The sequence below is a fragment of the Zea mays genome, chromosome 6 (genome assembly GCF_902167145.1).
Source record: "Zea mays cultivar B73 chromosome 6, Zm-B73-REFERENCE-NAM-5.0, whole genome shotgun sequence".
NCBI lineage: Eukaryota > Viridiplantae > Streptophyta > Magnoliopsida > Poales > Poaceae > Zea > Zea mays.
The window spans coordinates 135,285,399-135,303,324 of record NC_050101.1 but is presented as its reverse complement, the minus strand read 5'-3'; the positions used below and the strand labels follow the sequence as shown (position 1 = coordinate 135,303,324).

Below are 17,926 nucleotides of genomic sequence, written 5' to 3'. Positions count from 1 at the left end.
TCTCTACATCTAGTACAGATGGAAATATGCTCAACATTAGATGTAGAGGGTTTGCAAGATTTTAGTTCAACAACCTTAGCATGCAACATATCATTTTCAGTTCTAAGGTTGGAAATAGTAGCATTGCAAACATCAAAATCCTTAGCCTTAGCAATTAGTTTCTCATTCCCATTTCTAAGGCTAGCAATGGAAACATTTAACTCATCAATCCTAGCAAGCAAATCAACATTATCATTTCTAGGATCAATGCAAACATGAGAATCTACCTTAGCAATTAATTTAGCATTTTCATTTCTAAGGTTGGCAATAGTGTCATGGCACACGCTTAGCTCACTAGATAATTTGTTACATTTTTCTACTTCTAGAGCATAAGCATTTTTAACCTTAACATGTTTCTTATTCTCCTTGATTAGGAAGTCCTCTTGGGAGTCCAAGAGATCATCCTTTTCATGGATGGCACTAATTAGTTCATTTAATTTTTCCTTTTGTTCCATGTTAAGGTTAGCAAAAAGAATGCGCAAGTTATCCTCCTCATTTTTATCATCATCCTCATCACTAGATGTTTCATATTTAGTGGAGGACCTTGATTTTACCTTCTTTTTGCCGTCCTTGGCCATGAGACACTTGTGGCCGACGTTGGGGAAGAGAAGGCCTTTGGTGACGGCGATGTTGGCGGCGTCCTCGTCGTCGGAGGAGTCGCTTGAGCTTTCGTCGGAGTCCCACTCCCGACAAACATGGGCATCGCCGCCCTTCTTCTTGTAGTACCTCTTCTTCTCCTTTCTTCTCCCCTTCTTGTCGTCGCCCCTGTCACTATCACTTGATAATGGACATTTAGCAATAAAGTGACCGGGCTTACCACATTTGTAGCAAACCTTCTTGGAACGAGGTTTGTAGTCCTTCCCCTTCCGTTGCTTGAGGATTTGCCTAAAGCTTTTGATGATTAGGGCCATCTCCTCATTGTCGAGCTTGGAGGCGTCAATTGGTTGTCTACTTGGTGTAGACTCCTCCTTCTTTTCCTCCGTTGCCTTAAAGGCCACTGGTTGCGCCTCGGAGGTGGAAGGCTCGTCAAGCTCGTTGATCTTCTTGGAGCCCTTAATCATGCATTCAAAACTCACAAAATTCCCGATAACTTCCTCGGGGGTCATTAGTGGATATCTAGGATTCCCACGAATTAATTGTACTTGAGTGGGGTTAAGGAAAATAAGAGCTCTTAGAATAACCTTAACCACTTCGTGGTCATCCCATTTTGTGCTCCCGAGGTTGCGTACTTGGTTCACCAAGGTCTTGAGCCGGTTGTACATGTCTTGTGGCTCCTCCCCTTGGCGAAGACGGAAGCGACCGAGCTCCCCCTCGATCGTTTCCCGCTTGGTGATCTTGGTGAGTTCATCACCCTCGTGCGCCGTCTTGAGTAGGTCCCAAATCTCCTTGGCGTTCTTCAATCCTTGTACTTTGTTGTATTCCTCCTTGCTTAGGGAGGCAAGGAGGATGGTTGCGGCTTGGGAGTTGAAGTGCTCGATTTGGGCCACTTCGTCCGTGTCATAGTCCTCATCCCCTATAGATGGTACCTGTACACCATACTCAACAACATCCCATATACTCTTGTGGAGAGAGGTTAGATGAAATCGCATTAAATTACTCCACATAGCATAATCTTCACCATTAAAAGTTGGTGGTTTACCTAATGGGACGGAAAGTAGAGGTGTATGTTTAGGAACACGAGGATAGCGTAAGGGAATCTTACTATACTTCTTACGCTCTTGGCGTTTAGAAGTGACGGACGCCGCGTCGGAGCCGGAGGTAGATGTCGATGAAGTGTCGGTCTCGTAGTAGACCACCTTCCTCATCCTCTTGTGCTTGTCCCCACTCCGATGCGGCTTGTGAGAAGAAGATTTTTCCTTCTTCTCCTTGTGGTGAGAAGAGGAAGATCTTTTCTCCTTCCGCTTGGAGGAGTTCTTCTTCTTCTCCCTTTTCTTGGTGCGGGACTCTTCCGATGAGGTGCTCCCTTGGCTTGTAGTGGGCTTGTCGCCGGTCTCCATCTCCTTCTTGGCGTGATCTCCCGACATCACTTCGAGCGGTTAGGCTCTAATGAAGCACCGGGCTCTGATACCAATTGATAGTCGCCTAGAGGGGGGGTGAATAGGGCGAAACTGAAAATTACAAATATAAACACAACTACAAGCCGGGGTTAGCGTTAGTAATAATAAATGAGTCCGCGAGAGAGGGCGCAAAACAAATCCCAAGCGAATAAGCAAATGAGACACGGAGATTTGTTTTACCGAGGTTCGGTTCTTGCAAACCTACTCCCCGTTGAGGAGGCCACAAAGGCCGGGTTTCTTTCAACCCTTCCCTCTCTCAAACGGTCCCTCGGACCGAGTGAGCTTTCCTTCTTCTCAATCAACCGGGAACAAAACTTCCCCGCAAGGGCCACCACACAATCGGTGCCTCTTGCCTCGGTTACAATTGAGTGTTGATCACAAGAGCAAAAAGAGAAAGAAAGAATGCGATCCAAGCGCAAGAGCTCAAATGAACACGGCAAATCACTCTCTCTAGTCACTAGGGTTTTGTGTGGAATTGGAGAGGATTTGATCTCTTTGAATGTGTCTAGAATTGAATGCCTAGCTCTTGTAAGTGGTTAGAAGTTGGAAAACTTGGATTGCTATGAAGGTGGGGTGGTTGGGGTATTTATAGCCCCAACCACCAAACTTGACCGTTGGCTGGAGGCTTCTGTTCGATGGCGCACCGGACAGTCCGGTGCACACCGGACAGTCCGGTGCCCCTGCCACGTCACCACTGCCGTTGGATTCTAGCCGTTGGAGCTTCTGACTTGTGGGCCCGCCTGGGTGTCCGGTGCACACCGGACATGCACTGTTTGATGTCCGGTGCACCGGCATGGGCGATTCTGACTTCTGCGCGCGCTGTGCGCGCATTAAATGCTCCGCAGGGAGCCGTTGGCGCCGCAGGGAGCCGTTGCTCCGCTGGCACACCGGACAGTCCGGTGCACACCGGACAGTCCGGTGAATTTTAGCGGAGCGGCTGCCGCGCGAACCCGAGGCTGGCGAGTTCCGGAGGCCGCGGTTCCTTGGAGCACCGGACATGTCCGGTGCACACCGGACAGTCCGGTGAATTATAGCGCGCCGGCTTTCAAGAATTCCCGAGGGCGAAGAGTTGAGTCTGAGTCCCCTGGTGCACCGGACAGGTACTGTGCACTGTCCGGTGGCACACCGGACTGTCCGGTGCGCCAGACCAGAGGTGCCCTCGGTTGCCTCTTTGCTCCTTTATTGAATCCAACACTTGGTCTTTTTAGTGGCTGAGTGTGAACCTTTTACACCTGTATAACTTATACACTGGAGCAAACTAGTCAGTCCAATATTTGTGTTGGGCAATTCAACCACCAAAATTATTTAGGAACTAGGTGTAAGCCTAATTCCCTTTCACATAGCATGTAATTTCTCTTTTTCTTATTTCAGCTCTACAAGAGCAATATCCCCCAAAGATGTAAATGTAAAAACTGAGCATGCACCATCGAGTGCAAAGAGAAAAGAAAAAACAGGGAGAAGCTCGAAAGACGTCCCTAAGGGGATGCAGAGCACGACGAAGCTACAAAAAGGCGTTCCTAAGGGAGCGCAGCGTAAGTTTTCTGCTCAAAAGTCGTTACTACGGGGATGCAGAGCTTACAGCGAAAAGTCAACGCTGATTCCGCCGAAATATAAGGCGAAGCGCGAAAAGTCAACGCGATACCGCCGAAATAGAAGGCGAAGAAGTTCAAAAGACGTTCCTAAGGGAATGCAGAACTTACAGCAAAAAGTCAGCGCTGATACACCGAAAAATAAGCGGTGAAGCCGAAAAATAAACGGCAAAGAGACTTTGGTTGTTCCTAAGGGAACGAAGGCTTTGTTTATGGCTTCGTATGTGTGGGTTTGGACATTCATTTGCATGATACATTACATCATACATTTGCATTCATAAACATTCATTTAGACATACATAGGATCATCATCATCATAACATAAACAGTTACTTCGGTTCTAAAGAGAAGGCTTCGGAAAAAAGAAAAAGAAGCAGTTTTATGCTTCGCTGTGTACAAAAAGAAGGGAAGGTGTTTTTCGCCTTCGGCTCAAAAATGCTAATTTTGTTCACATCAAAGCACTTTATACATTGATGGAAAGGTAAGAATATATTACAAGGTATGGACAAGGTCCACGAAGTAAATTTTAATTACATCATTTTTTACACAAATTATACAAGAGTTTTTAGAGTTTTTTCTACAGACTATTCAAGCTTCGTCTGTGTCCATTGAGCTTCGTCTTTTTACTCCTCAGCTTCGGCCTTGGCTTCGTCATCCTGTACATATTAAAGTACTGTAAGCAAAATTCAATTTCGAAGGAAGAGGTAAGTACAAGGTATGATTTTGTTACCGGCTTAAGTTGACTTCGAGCTTCATCACCAGCTTTGCTTCGTCCACCTTTTGTCCATACCAATTTTATAAATCTATTGGCTATGCTTCGGACAAGATTGGGAATGTTATCTAAATCTGCTGGTGATAAGTTGAAATTGGGTCTATTGATAATCTTTCTGTGTTCGCAGCCAGACTTCAGAAAGGTAATAGCTGTGCCCCGAGAAGCTACCAGGGCACAGAAGTCACCATGTCGAGCTATAACTTCATCAAGGTCATCAATTTCACCTTCGATATGCTCGAAGGCACCTGACAGGTCTTCAGCCGAAGGAGTAAATTTCTCGCTACTGGCTCCAAAAAAATAGAATACCTGTTTCAACCGTTGAACGCATCGATTGCTGAATTCCAGACATTTATCCTGAAGGCTTGTCAATGATTTTTTCAAATCTGAACTTTTTTGGACTTCGGCCTCAAATTTTGCATTAAGCTTCTCCTTTTCTTCTTCGAAGTTTTCTGATTGAGAGAGAAGCTTCATATTTAATTTTGTTATTTTAGCTTCGGCTGCCGCCAACAAGCCTTCCGTTGTTTGAAGTTCGAAGTCTTTCTTTTCAATAGTAGTTGATTGCTCTTTTATTTTGCTCTCTAAATTTTCAATTATAACCTCGTGTTTTTTATCTTCCAAGTCCTGCTGCATTTTCAAAGCTTTGCTCAGTAGCATGCTCTACGCACAAACAACCTTCGTTAGAAAACATATTAGTTATTACAAACAATAAAAGTTAGAGAAAAGTTGTTTACCTTGAAATTGGAATAAAATAAACTACCGACGATGTGCTGTCGTCGGTAGCGGCTGATATCTATTTCGAGCTTCGGGAAACCGATACTCTTTGATAGAGTACCGATAACCTTTGCACTAGTTTGATCCCGCACGCAGCCCAACCTCTCGTCATCAATGCCACCGAAGAGAAGTGCTCCAGGCCGATATCCGCAAGATATTGCATATACTTTTAGCTCTTCTTTTTTAGCCTTTGTCAGTTCTTGACCAACTAAGTTTTGAAAGATAAAAGCTTCATCTTCCGAAGGGTCTTCGGCTATTTCTTTCTCTCTCTTGGGCTCTGAGGCCGTAATCTCTTCGGTGGCTGCGGCAGCCTCTTCTGCGGCAGCTTCTTCCGCGGCCATGTTTAATAGTATTTTATCTATATCAGCAACCATGCTTTCTAAATTAATATCTTCGGCTCCGGTAGCTTCGGCATTTGTAGCTTTAGTAGTTGCTGTGCTCTCAACAGCTGGGGCCTTCGGAGCTGAAGCTTGTGGTGGTGTCCCTTCGATGGCTTCTGTCACTGTAATGATTCTTTGCTTCTTTGGCCTAACTGCCTTCTTCGTTTTTGCCGGCTCCTTGTCCTTCTGAAAAAGCTTCGTCAGATGTGGCCCTAATGGACTCAGCTTGACAGGCAAGGATTCAGTCATTACCTTTAAAATTTCCTCCACATCGGTGGTAGAGGGTGATGCAGCAGTCTCTTCTTCTTCGTCAATTGCTTTTTGCTTCGGAGTCGAAGCTTTTCTCTTCTTTGAAACACCTGATTTTGGCTCCGGCTCCAGCTTTTTCTTCTTTGGTTGTTCTTCATCGTCTCTATTCAGAGCACCAGCTACTCTTTTCCTCTTTTGGCCTTCGGCATCCTTGTCTAGTTGCTCGTAGTCAGGGTACTCAAAATCTAGAGCATCCATTACTCGATTTAACCTCCGCTTCGGACGAGTGTCGAAGGCCGCAGTCATCAATTGGTCTTCTTTTTTAGAATAATTTCCCAGTATTTCATTGCACATTACTTCAATTGTATCCAGCCACTCTTGGCAAGGCACTTTGAAATGTTTCTTGAATTTGTAATAGTAAGGCAACCGAACAAACACCCCCTTCTTCTTTTCCTCCTTCAGTTTCGGCATTTCCCACTCCTTCAAAGTTGGGAACACTCTGAAGGCCAAAAATTCTTGCACTAGGTCCCTAGTGCCAATATGATCTGCAATAACTCAAAATTCAGCCAAGGCAATTTGGCTCGGACTCCCAGGTGTCATATTGCACTGGGGCCTGGTCTCTCCGAAGGTCAATTCTAACGGACTTTGGACTAGCTTCTCTTTCTCTTCGTCAACTTTGACATAGAACCACTCAGATTTCTAGCCAGCTGGCCACTTGCTTCGGTAGCTAATTACTGGAAATTTTGTATTCTTGCGATAGGCAAAGTTGTAGCAGCCAAAATTTTTATGTAGCCCATCTCCTCTAGCCTTTGTCTGATAATGCAGCTCGTGTATCCGGCAGAAGCCTACACCGAATGGCTCCACTCCTTGGCTTCGAAGAGCCCAGATGTAAACGCTAAGCCTAACGATAGCGTTAGGAGTTAGTTGATGAAGGTAAATCCCAAACTTATTTAGTACATCAACGATCCTCTTGTTCAAAGGAAATCTCAAACCAGCCTTAAAAAACTTTTGAAGACCACTACTTCATCCTTTCCTGGCTTCGGAGTAGTCTCTTCCCCACCGAAACGAACCAGCTCTTTTTTCGTTTCACTGAAATAACCCAATTTCATCATCTTAGGCAGATCATCTACGAAGATAGTGGATTTCCCGAAATCCAGATGGTTGGGTTTACTTGGTGTTGCGCTATAATCATCTTCAGACTCGGTCTCCTCAACATCAGCTTGCTCTGTTTCAGCGACGAGTACTTCCTCCGATGTTACCAGCCCAGACCGCTTCATCGCTTCTGAAATCGGAACAGTCTCAGTAGCTTCGGTTTCATCTCCCTCCTACCAACTCTGGCAGTGGAACAAACTCTTGCCATTTGATTATGAATTTCTTGAATTTTTTGTTGTTGAATTTTTTGATTTTTCTGAAGCTTTTCCTCTTGTGACGAAGCAGAATCAAAAGCGACGCTTCGTTTGAGCACGATGATCAAGCTTCAGCTATGGTTAAATTTTTGGCAGCAAAACAGTGCAATAGCAATGAATGATGTGGTAACTTCACACCTACCCGTCTATTTATATAGTGCCGCAGGTGGGAAGGTGAATCGTCAAAGTCTCCCGCACCGAACAAACAGTCACCCGCGCTCGCTGAACGGTGGGCCATAGGGTCCGAGAGGGTGAATCGCCAGGGCGCGCGTAACTGCTGCAAGATGGAGCCACCTCGAGCGCGGATTATTTTAATCATTTCTCGCCAACGAGCTCAGGGAAGGTGTTTTTTGGATCTTCGGCATCCCGAAGCCTAGAAGACTTTTTCACGGATCAAGCTCGTTACGAAAAACGATCTAGCACCACGAAGGGGCTACTGTTGGGGGTATGCTTCGTAGCCGAAGATCCTAAAGAAAGAGAACACCTTCGGCAGATCCTATCGGAAGCAGCGCCGAAGCTATCACCTATAAAGCTTCGGCACAGTGACAGATCTCAAGACGAAGGGGTGAACCGACTTAAAGATGAAATGACTTAAAAGACCCAGGATGTTTTGTGTCATTATTGTAGTCAATTGTAAGGGGCATAAATGTAATTTTACACAGGCTGCGCCCTGTGCCTATAAATAGATGAACAGTACCCTTGTATTGTTCACGCAATCTTGTAGTTACTAACACATTACGCTGGAGTTATTGCTTTCTGCCAAGACGAAGGTATAAATGTACCTAAATATTATGTTTTAATATTTGAATTCATATAATAAAATATGTGAGCAATGTTATCTATTTTTAATATATCTTTCTATAATGTTTCATGTTTTACATTTTATTTCATATTGTTTTACGAGTCTGATCACGAAGGTGTGACCTTCGTGATATTTTGCTCATGGCCTTCGTCCGAAGCTCATTAGATCCTTGGGGAGATAATGCTTCAGCGGATGAATGGCATTAATACTTAACATTTTATGTTGCCTTGTTCTTAATTTGAAGCATTTGAGAACAAGTCCCCAACAATGACTCTAGTGATGATGAAGTAGATTACACAAGCCTATTCAAAGGTTTAGATAGAACTAAAGTAGATAAAATCAATGAATTGATTGATGCTTTAAATGAAAAGAATAGACTTTTAGAAAAGCAAGAGGATATTTTATATGAAGAGCATGATAAGTTTGTAAGTGTGCAAAAGTCTCTTGCTTTAGAGGTTAAAAGGAATGAAATGCTTTCTTCGGAATTATCTGCTTGTCATGAAACTGTGTCTAGCTTAAAGAGTATTATTGATGATTTAAATGCTAAGTAGAAGTAGTTAATAAATCTAGTTCTTGTGTAGAGCATGTTGTCATTTGTAATAGGTGTAAGGATTTTAATGTTGATGCATGTGTTGAGCACCTTACTTCTATTAAAAAATGAAATGGTGAAGTGGCAAGTCTTAATGCCCAACTTAAGACTTGCAAAAATGACTTTGATAAGTTAAAATTTGCTAGGGATGCCTACACCGTTGGTAGACATCCCTCAATTAAGGATGGACTTGGCTTTCGAAAGGAAGTCAAGAACTTAACAAGCCAAAGGGCTCCCATTCCCAACAAGGAGAAAGGGAATGCCCCTATGGCTAGTAGTATTCAAAAGAATCATGCTTTCATGTATAATGATAGAAAATTTTCTAGAAGTTCTCATTATAATAAGAGTTATAATGCTTTTGAGTCACATTGTATGATTGCTTCAAGTTCCAATTTTAATGGTAGGCCTAGGAGAAACTTTGTGTCTCATGCTCCTAGGAAAATGTGTAATAAACCTACCTCTGTCTTTCATGCTTGCAACACTACGTATGTACTTTCATGTAAAAACGAAAAAGTAGTTGCTAGAAAGATGGGATCCAAATGCAAAGGAGACAAGACTTGCATTTGGGTCCCAAAGACTATTGTAACTAACCTTGTAGGACCCAACAAGAGTCGGGTACCTAAAACCCAAGCCTAATTTGCCTTGCAGGTTTATGCATCCGGGGGCTCAAGCTGGATTATCGACAGCGGATGCACAAACCACATGACGGGGGAGAAGAAGATGTTCACTTCCTACGTCAAGAACAAAGATTCTCAAGATTTGATCATCTTTGGAGATGGGAATCAAGGCAAGGTAGCCATTTCATCCGAGCATTCCATATCAAATGTGTTTTTAGTTGAATCACTCGGGTACAATTTATTATCTGTTAGTCAACTATGTAATATGGGATATAATTGTCTATTTACTAATGTAGATGTGTCTGTCTTTAGAAGGAGTGATGGTTCATTAGCTTTTAAGGGTGTACTAGACGACAAACTCTACTTAGTTGATTTTTCGAAAGAGGAGGCCGATCTAGATGCATGCTTAATTGCTAAGACTAGCATGGGCTGGCTGTGGCATCGCCGTCTAGCACATGCTGGGATGAAGAACCTTCATAAACTTCTAAAGGGAGAACATGTGTTAGGTCTAACCAATGTATGTTTCGAAAAAGATAGACCTTGTGCAGCTTATCAAGCAGGTAAACAGGTGGGAAGTACTCATCACAGTAAGAATGTGATGACCACATCAAGGCCTCTGGAGCTACTTCATATGGACCTCTTCAGACCCGTTGCCTACCAAAGCATCGGGCGAAGTAAGTATGGTCTTGTTATTGTTGATGATTTTTCCCGCTTCACTTGGGTATTCTTTTTGTAGGATAAATCAGAAACCCAAGGGACCCTAAAGCGCTTTCTAAGGAGATCTCAAAATGAATTTGAGCTCAAGGTGAAAAAGATAAGAAGCGACAACGGGTCCGAGTTCAAGAACCTTCAAGTGGAGAAGTACCTTGAGGAGGAAGGAATCAAGCACGCGTTCTCCGCTCCCTACACACCACAGCAAAACGGTGTGGTAGAGAGGAAGAACATGTCACTTATAGACATGGTGAGGACGATGCTTGGAGAATTCAAGACACCCGAGCGGTTTTGGTCGGAAGCTGTGAACACAGCTTGCCATGCCATAAACCGGATCTACCTTCATCGCCTCCTCAAGAAGACCTCGTATGAACTTCTAACCGGTAACAATCCCAACGTCTCATACTTTCGTGTATTTGGGAGCAAATGTTACATTTTGGTGAAGAAAGGTAGAAATTCTAAATTTGCTCCCAAAGCTATAGAAGGGTTTTTGCTAGGTTATGACTCAAATACAAAGGCATATAGAGTCTTCAACAAATCATCGGGATTGGTTGAAGTCTCTAGCGATGTTGTATTTGATGAGACTAATGGCTCTCCAAGAGAGCAAGTTGATTTTGATGATATAGATGAAGATGACGTTTCGACGGCCGCAATACGCACCATGGCGATTGGAGATGTGCGACCACGGGAACAACAAAAGCAAAATCAACCTTCTTCCTCAACGATGGTGCACCCCCAACTCAAGATGATGAACAGGTTCATCAAGAAGAGGCGTGTGATCAAGGGGGAGCACAAGAAGAACAAGTGATAGAGGAAGAAATACCACTGGCCCCTCCAACTCAAGTCCGAGCAATAATTCAAAGGAATCACCCCGTCGATCAGATTCTGGGTGACATAAGCAAGGGAGTAACTACTCGCTCACGATTAGCTAATTTTTGTGAGCATTACTCGTTTGTCTCTTCTATTGAGCCTTTCAGGGTAGATGAGACCTTGCAAGATCCGGACTGGGTGTTGGCCATGCAGGAGGAGCTCAACAACTTCAAGCGAAATGAAGTTTGGAGCCTGGTGCCACGTCCAAAGCAAAACGTTGTGGGAACCAAGTGGGTGTTCCGCAACAAGCAAGACGAGCACGGGGTGGTGACAAGAAACAAAGCTCGACTTGTGGCAAAAGGCTATGCCCAAGTCGTAGGTTTGGATTTTGAGGAGACTTTTGCTCCTGTGGCTAGGCTAGAGTCTATTCGCATTTTGTTAGCCTATGCCGCTCACCATTCTTTCAAGTTGTCTCAAATGGACGTGAAGAGCGCTTTCCTCAATGGGCCAATCAAGGAGGAGGTGTACGTGGGGTTGCCCCCTGTCTTTGAGGATGACAGGTATCCCGACCACATTTTTAAGCTCTCTAAGGCGCTCTATGGACTTAATCAAGCCCCAAGAGCATGGTATGAATGCCTTAGAGATTTCTTAATTGCTAATGCTTTCAAGGTTGGGAAAGCCGATCCCACTCTTTTCACTAAGACTTGTGACGGTGACCTTTTTGTGTGCCAAATTTATGTCGATGACATAATATTTGGTTCTACTAATCAAAAGTCTTGTGATGAGTTTAGCAGGGTGATGACACAGAAATTTGAGATGTCGATGATGGGCGAGTTGACATACTTTCTTGGGTTCCAAGTGAGACAACTCAAGGATGGCACCTTCCTATCCCAAACGAAGTACACTCAAGATCTTCTCAAGAGGTTCGGGATGAAGGACGCCAAGCCCACGAAGACGCCAATGGGAACCGACGGGCATGTCGACCTCAACAAAGGAGGTAAGTCTGTTGATCAAAAAGCATACCGGTCTAGTATAGGATCCTTGCTTTATTTATGTGCTAGTAGACCGGATATTATGCTTAGCGTATGCATGTGTGCTAGATTTCAATCCGATCCAAGGGAGTGTCACCTTGTGGACGTTAAGCGAATTCTTAGATATTTAGTTGCTACGCCTTGCTTCGGGATCTGGTATCCAAAGGGGTCTACCTTTGACTTGATTGGATACTCAGACTCCGATTATGCTGGATGCAAGGTTGATAGGAAGAGTACATCAGGGACGTGCCAAATCCTAGGAAGGTCCCTGATGTCTTGGAGTTCTAAGAAACAAACCTCCGTTGCCCTATCCACCACTGAGGCCGAGTACGTTGCCGCAGGACAGTGTTGCGCACAACTACTTTGGATGAGGCAAACCCTCCGGGACTTCGGCTACAATCTGAGCAAAGTCCCACTCCTATGTGACAATGAGAGTGCAATCCGCATGGCGGATAATCCTATTGAACACAGCTGCACTAAGCATATAGACATCCGGCATCACTTTTTGAGAGACCACCAGCAAAAGGGAGATATCGAAGTGTTCTACATTAGCACCGAGAACCAGTTAGCCGATATCTTTACCAAGCCTTTAGATGAGAAAACCTTTTGCAGGTTGCGTAGTGAGCTAAATGTCTTAGATTCGCGTAACTTGGATTGATTTATAGCATACATGTGTTTTATGCCTTTGATCAAGTCATTTTATGCATTTATGGGATTCATCGTTTATTTATGGTGCTCAAGTTGTGCAAGGGATCCCCGGACCTCACAAGTCCATATGTGAATGATGCACATATTTAGGGGGAGAAGTGCTACAACTTGACCCTTTGAGACTAACATGTGTGCTTGAGTTTACTTGATGTAGTCTCAAAGGTGAATTGAAAGGGAAAGGTGAACTTGGACCATGCAAAGACTTCCACTGCACTCCAGTATTAGTGTACTAAACTCCAAGTTCACTCTTAAGCTTCTATTGCCTTTTTGCTCTTAATTAACATTTTTGGTGAGGCAATGGGGTTAGAGGGCCAAGAATGATCCCGTTTTGGTGCTTAATGTCAAAGGGGGAGAAAATAAGGCCAAAGCAAATGGATCAGCTACCACTTGTGAAATTTTACAAAGAGTAGAGTAGAACTTTTTGATTTGTCAAAATACTCTTACTGTCAAAATTTGGTCTCTTGTGGGGAGAATGTTTGATTATGGAAAAAGGGGGAGTTTTTGGCTCTTAATCATTTTTACTCTTGGATAATCTCTCTTTGTGCCCAAACAAGTGTATTTGGCTTAGAGACAGGAAAATGAATTTGATTTGCAAAAACAAACCAAGTGGTGGCAAAGAACGATCCAAATATGTCAAATCTTATCAAAGACTATTTTTATTCTCAATTGCATTGATGTTGCACTTCTATTTGTTGATTTTTGATGTGTTGGCATAAATCACCAAAAAGGGGGAGATTGAAAGGGAAATGTGCCCTTGGGCCATTTCTAATATATTTTGGTGATTAAGTGTCCAACACATATTAAGTGGGTTATTATATGCCAAATGATGAATGAAGTGCAAATCAACAAGAAGGTATGTTTCTAGACTTAGTACAATTGTTTTGGGTACTAATGAAGTTACCTAAGTGCTAGAAACAGGAAAAGAAAAGATTGAAAGAGAGTGCTTGTGTGCAGCCAAGACTCAGCACAGTCTGGCACACCGGACTGTCCGGTGGTGCACCGGACAGTGTCCGGTGCGCTAGGCTGGTCTCCGGCGAACTGGCCACTCTCGAGAAAACTTCGGCGGTGTACGACTATAATTCACCGGACTGTCCGGTGGTGCACCGGACTGTCCGGTGAGCCAACGGCCGCCAGCGCAACGGTCGGCCGCCAAATCCGCGGGCGAAGCGTGGCCCGCGCCAACGGTCGGCTGGGGGCACCGGACTGTCCGGTGTGCACCGGACAGTGTCCGGTGTGCAAACCAGCCCGAAGTTACAACGGTCGGCTGCACCAGGAATGGAAGGAAATCGCGCACCGAACAGCTACAGGGACTGTTCGGTGCGCCACCCGACAGAAGGCAAGATTTGCCTTCCAAGAATGCCTCCAACGGCTCCTAGCTGCCTTGGGGCTATAAAAGGGACCCCTAGGCGCATGGAGGAGTCACCCAAGCATACCTTGAGCATTCTAAGTCTTCCACACTCCGTCTCCACGCACTTGATCGACCATGTTAGTGATTTGAGCTCTGTTCTTGTAGTGAACTCGTTGTGCTTCAGTTTGAGCTCAAGTCTTTGCTTGTGTGCGTGTGTATTGCTGCGGATTTGTGTTGCTTCCCATCCTTACTCTTGTACTTTCACCGTGATCTTTATTGTAAGGGCGAGAGACTCCAACTTGTGGAAAGTCCTCGCAAACGGGAAAAGAGATAAGCAAAGAAAAGTCGTGGTATTCAAGTTGATCATTGGATCACTTGAAAGGGGTTGAGTGCAACTCTCGTCCATTGGGACGCCACAACGTGGAGGTAGGCAAGTGTTATACTTGCCGAACCACGGGATAAACTCGCGTGTCTTTTGTGATTGTTTTTCTGTGATACTTGTGTTCGCAAGAGCTCGCTACTTAGCCATACTAACACTTAACCAAGTTTTGTGGCTATTAGTTGTTGAATTTTACAGGATCACCTATTCACCCCCCTCTAGGTGCTCTCAAAAAGCAAGAGAAAAATCGACTTCTTCAAAAGGAGACCACTATCTTCGGCAAATCAAATATAGATCGAGTCATGAAGCAGGCTCACTACCTAGAAAGCGTAGATCGACACCGACAACTCAAATGAATATCCCCTCCCCTGTGGGATCGAGTTTCTAGGGCTTGCTTGACTTGAGGAAACCACTATCTATGACGACTCAACCGACAAGCTCACTTGCTTTCGATCGAGATGGATTTCCAGGGCAGGGCCTATTCCCTTAACTTACAAGAAAATGTGTATTACAATGATGTGATGATTTTGGTTCTCTAGCGTATTGTGCATGCCATGATTTACTGCGAAACAGGCGCGAAGGGCGAGGGTTGCGAAAAAAGTTCTCGCATTCAACTTCTCTCTATCTATTGAACTACCAGTCCAACTCTTTCTACTGTATTGTTCTACCTTCCCCATAACGAGCTTCGGGAAGGTGTTTTTGGGACCTTCGGCACAAGACCTTCCAATTTTATTTTTTGCGATCTAAGCTCATTACGAAGAAACAAACTCATTCCTTAAAGGGCTACTGTTGGGGGCCTACTCTTCCGAAGGTCCTTATAATACCTTCACTTCGGTGAGAACAAATGTGTTTCAAGTACACGGCTAATGGCGGATGAAGCTAGACTTCAGTCGAAGTGCTACCAAGAAAAGTCGAAGCAATGTGAAGAGAACCTTCATCTAGCACATACAAACGGCAAGGAAGAAACACGAAGCTAGAGCAAAGTGACGAAGCAGATAAAGTCTAAGACCTATGCAGTAAGAAAGAAAAAAAGGAAAGACAACAATGTCCCTGCATCATTTGTAAACCATGTGTGTAAACTTTATGGGCATATTTGTAATTTTCCACAAAGTTGTTCAACTTCCCTATAAATAGGTGAATAACACCCTACATAAATTGATCTTTTCGAGGGCCTTAGCTTCGTGTTGCTTAGCATTCGAAGAACCGTCGAGCCATCTTATGCAAAGAGGTATGTTTGTAAGTTTATTTGATGCAAAGGAAAATGGAATGAAAATGCCACGACGTGAGATGAGTCTTGTACTTCTTTAATTATTTCTTTGTCATTCATGTGCTAGAACCTCCCAAGTTATTGGGCCCACATGCATCTATCCTCACCTCAAAGACCTCAGACAACTATGCATGTGCACTGGATAACTTAACAGAATACGTCCGAGTGTCCCAAGGACTCCGGATAAACCACTTAGAACCAAGATTGCAAGGTTAAGTAAACAAATTTCACAAGCCAACATTTGCAGCATAATTTCTTTATTACCAAAAAGGTTACAATTTACTACAAGATTACATTATACATATCAGAGTGATTACAGAAGGTGATTCAAAGGATTACCCTTTGAAATGTTATAAAACATTTTAAAGTTTGAATTATATGCTAGCTCAGTGACAATCCTTAATAAGAAGTATAGAAGAGCTACTTGAACCTATAAAAAGGACGTGCCCATCGGCGCTTAGCACCATCCACAACAGCACATGATCAACACCTGCAAATGTGGGTTCAAAGAACCCAGAGTACGAAGGTACTTTCGCAAGTCTGACCTGACTAAAGAAAATACTCTCAAGGATATGCTGGCCTTTGTGAGTCAAGGTAAAGTTCATCAAGTTTCAAAGACTCTTTTTACAGAAAAAGCTTACTAGAATTGGATCCTTAAGCCATCTTTTAATTAGCAAATTAAGTTCTTTCCTGATTCTAGATTTTCCTAATCTAGAACATTCACTTGTCCTGTACTAGCTTCCTTTTACCAAATTCTTATTCACTTGTTAACTAAGATGCAGGTAAGTGACCAAATCTTCATGTTCGAAAAGTAATGACGATCTGAATCGATTAATACCCAGTTGGGGATCTCCAACCACACAACATATGTAGCACTTAACCCTTGCATATGTCAACTCACACCCGGGTTTCTCAAGACCAGAATGGGTTCACGCCAACCGAGAGCATAGATACTCCATCGTTTAGCCGCTTGGCACTGAGGGTACACACTACTCTCGCCATCTCTCCACTCCCATTGCGTGGTAGCCTTTATGGTATTGATCCGATCAAGGCAAAACTTACCCATGACGAGGCATGCGGCTAGTTAAAAGGTCATCGATCATCAAGCCTACAAACACACCCTAAAGGTGGAAGGCGCTAGCTAAACTCTGCTAGCTAGTAGAACCTAGGTTTGTTTGTATTGTATACTGAATAGATATTACATATATAGGTATACTATTTGTTTAAAATAAAAAATATAATTATGTCGTGTCGTGCGGGTCGAGACAGCGACACAAGCATAGCACGATTCTGGTGCCAAACCGGTACAAACCTAATTTAAATTGTACTAGGTTAGATCTCGACTTAAATGGACCATGTCTCGAGCCGGTCCACCGGTCACAACTCACAACCCATTTGACCATCAATAATGCATCATTGGAGCCAAGAGCAGCACAAAAGATTTCAGCCTTGCATCCATTTATTTATGATTAACCTTCCTTTTTTTGTACATCACACTAGCACTCAACAGCTATGGACTCTTCCCCGCCACCGTGGTCCACGCCGACGGCCGACGGAGCGGCAGGCGTAGCTGCCGTCCGGCACACCGGGCAGGTCGAGCTCACCCCGAGCCACGTGTCGATGCACTCAACGTGGAACACGTGGCGGCACCCCGGGAGCAGCCTCCCCAGCTCGCCATCCTCCATCTCCCCGAGGCACACCACGCACTGCCCGTGCAGCTCGGCAGCGACGCCGCCTTCTTCCTTGGCCTGCTCGGACTCCAACGTGAACACCGGCAGCGCGCGCAGCGCCTTGGCGTCCAGCCCCGCAGCCTGCTGGCCGCACACGCTTGCGTCTTCGACGATGCGGACGACCTCCACCACGTAGCCGTCCGGCGGGCGCTGCCGCTGCAGCGCGACCACGCGAGGGCTGCCTTCCGCGAGGGCGACGCGCCGCTGCAGGAGGCACCGCGCGTAGAGGTGAAGCGCCGCGACGAAAGCGACAGCCGCCGAGAGCGCGGTCACCGCGGCCAGCAGGACGTTGGCGTCGTAACGAGCCAGCGACATGGCCAGTGCCGACAGCGCACCTCCGGGCCTCCGTCTTCAATCACGCACGCACACATGAAGCCGTACCGGACCAAGCGGCGACTGAGCTATATATTTGAAGGCAGACAGGGGCATCGTGAGGGCGTTCATGGATGCCGCATGGAATCGAGGGGAATTTGGCACCCAGTCCAGGGCCACGCCATAATTTCAGCAGAGCTTCTGGAGCACGAAAACGGCCTGCCTTGTGTCCTCACATGGGCACAGGAGGACATGACAGTTCATAGTTTGGCACAGGTCGTGTACAGATCTACTAGTACAACCAAGGCAAAGGCATTACGGTTCATTGGTCCCATCAGCCACAGGATCAACCGATTTGA

The 17,926-nt window shown here is 44.8% G+C and overlaps 1 protein-coding gene across 1 annotated transcript; it reads right to left on the bottom strand.

Annotated features, from left to right (window-relative positions):
* Positions 1-16,955: 16,955 nt before the first annotated feature.
* Positions 16,956-17,831, bottom strand: LOC100285571 (RING-H2 finger protein ATL3F). Its single transcript, NM_001158462.2, has one exon. It carries the CDS (start codon positions 17,568-17,570, stop codon positions 17,022-17,024), a length of 549 nt encoding a protein of 182 aa, NP_001151934.2. The 5' UTR covers positions 17,571-17,831; the 3' UTR covers positions 16,956-17,021.
* Between the last annotated feature and the right edge of the window lie 95 nt (positions 17,832-17,926).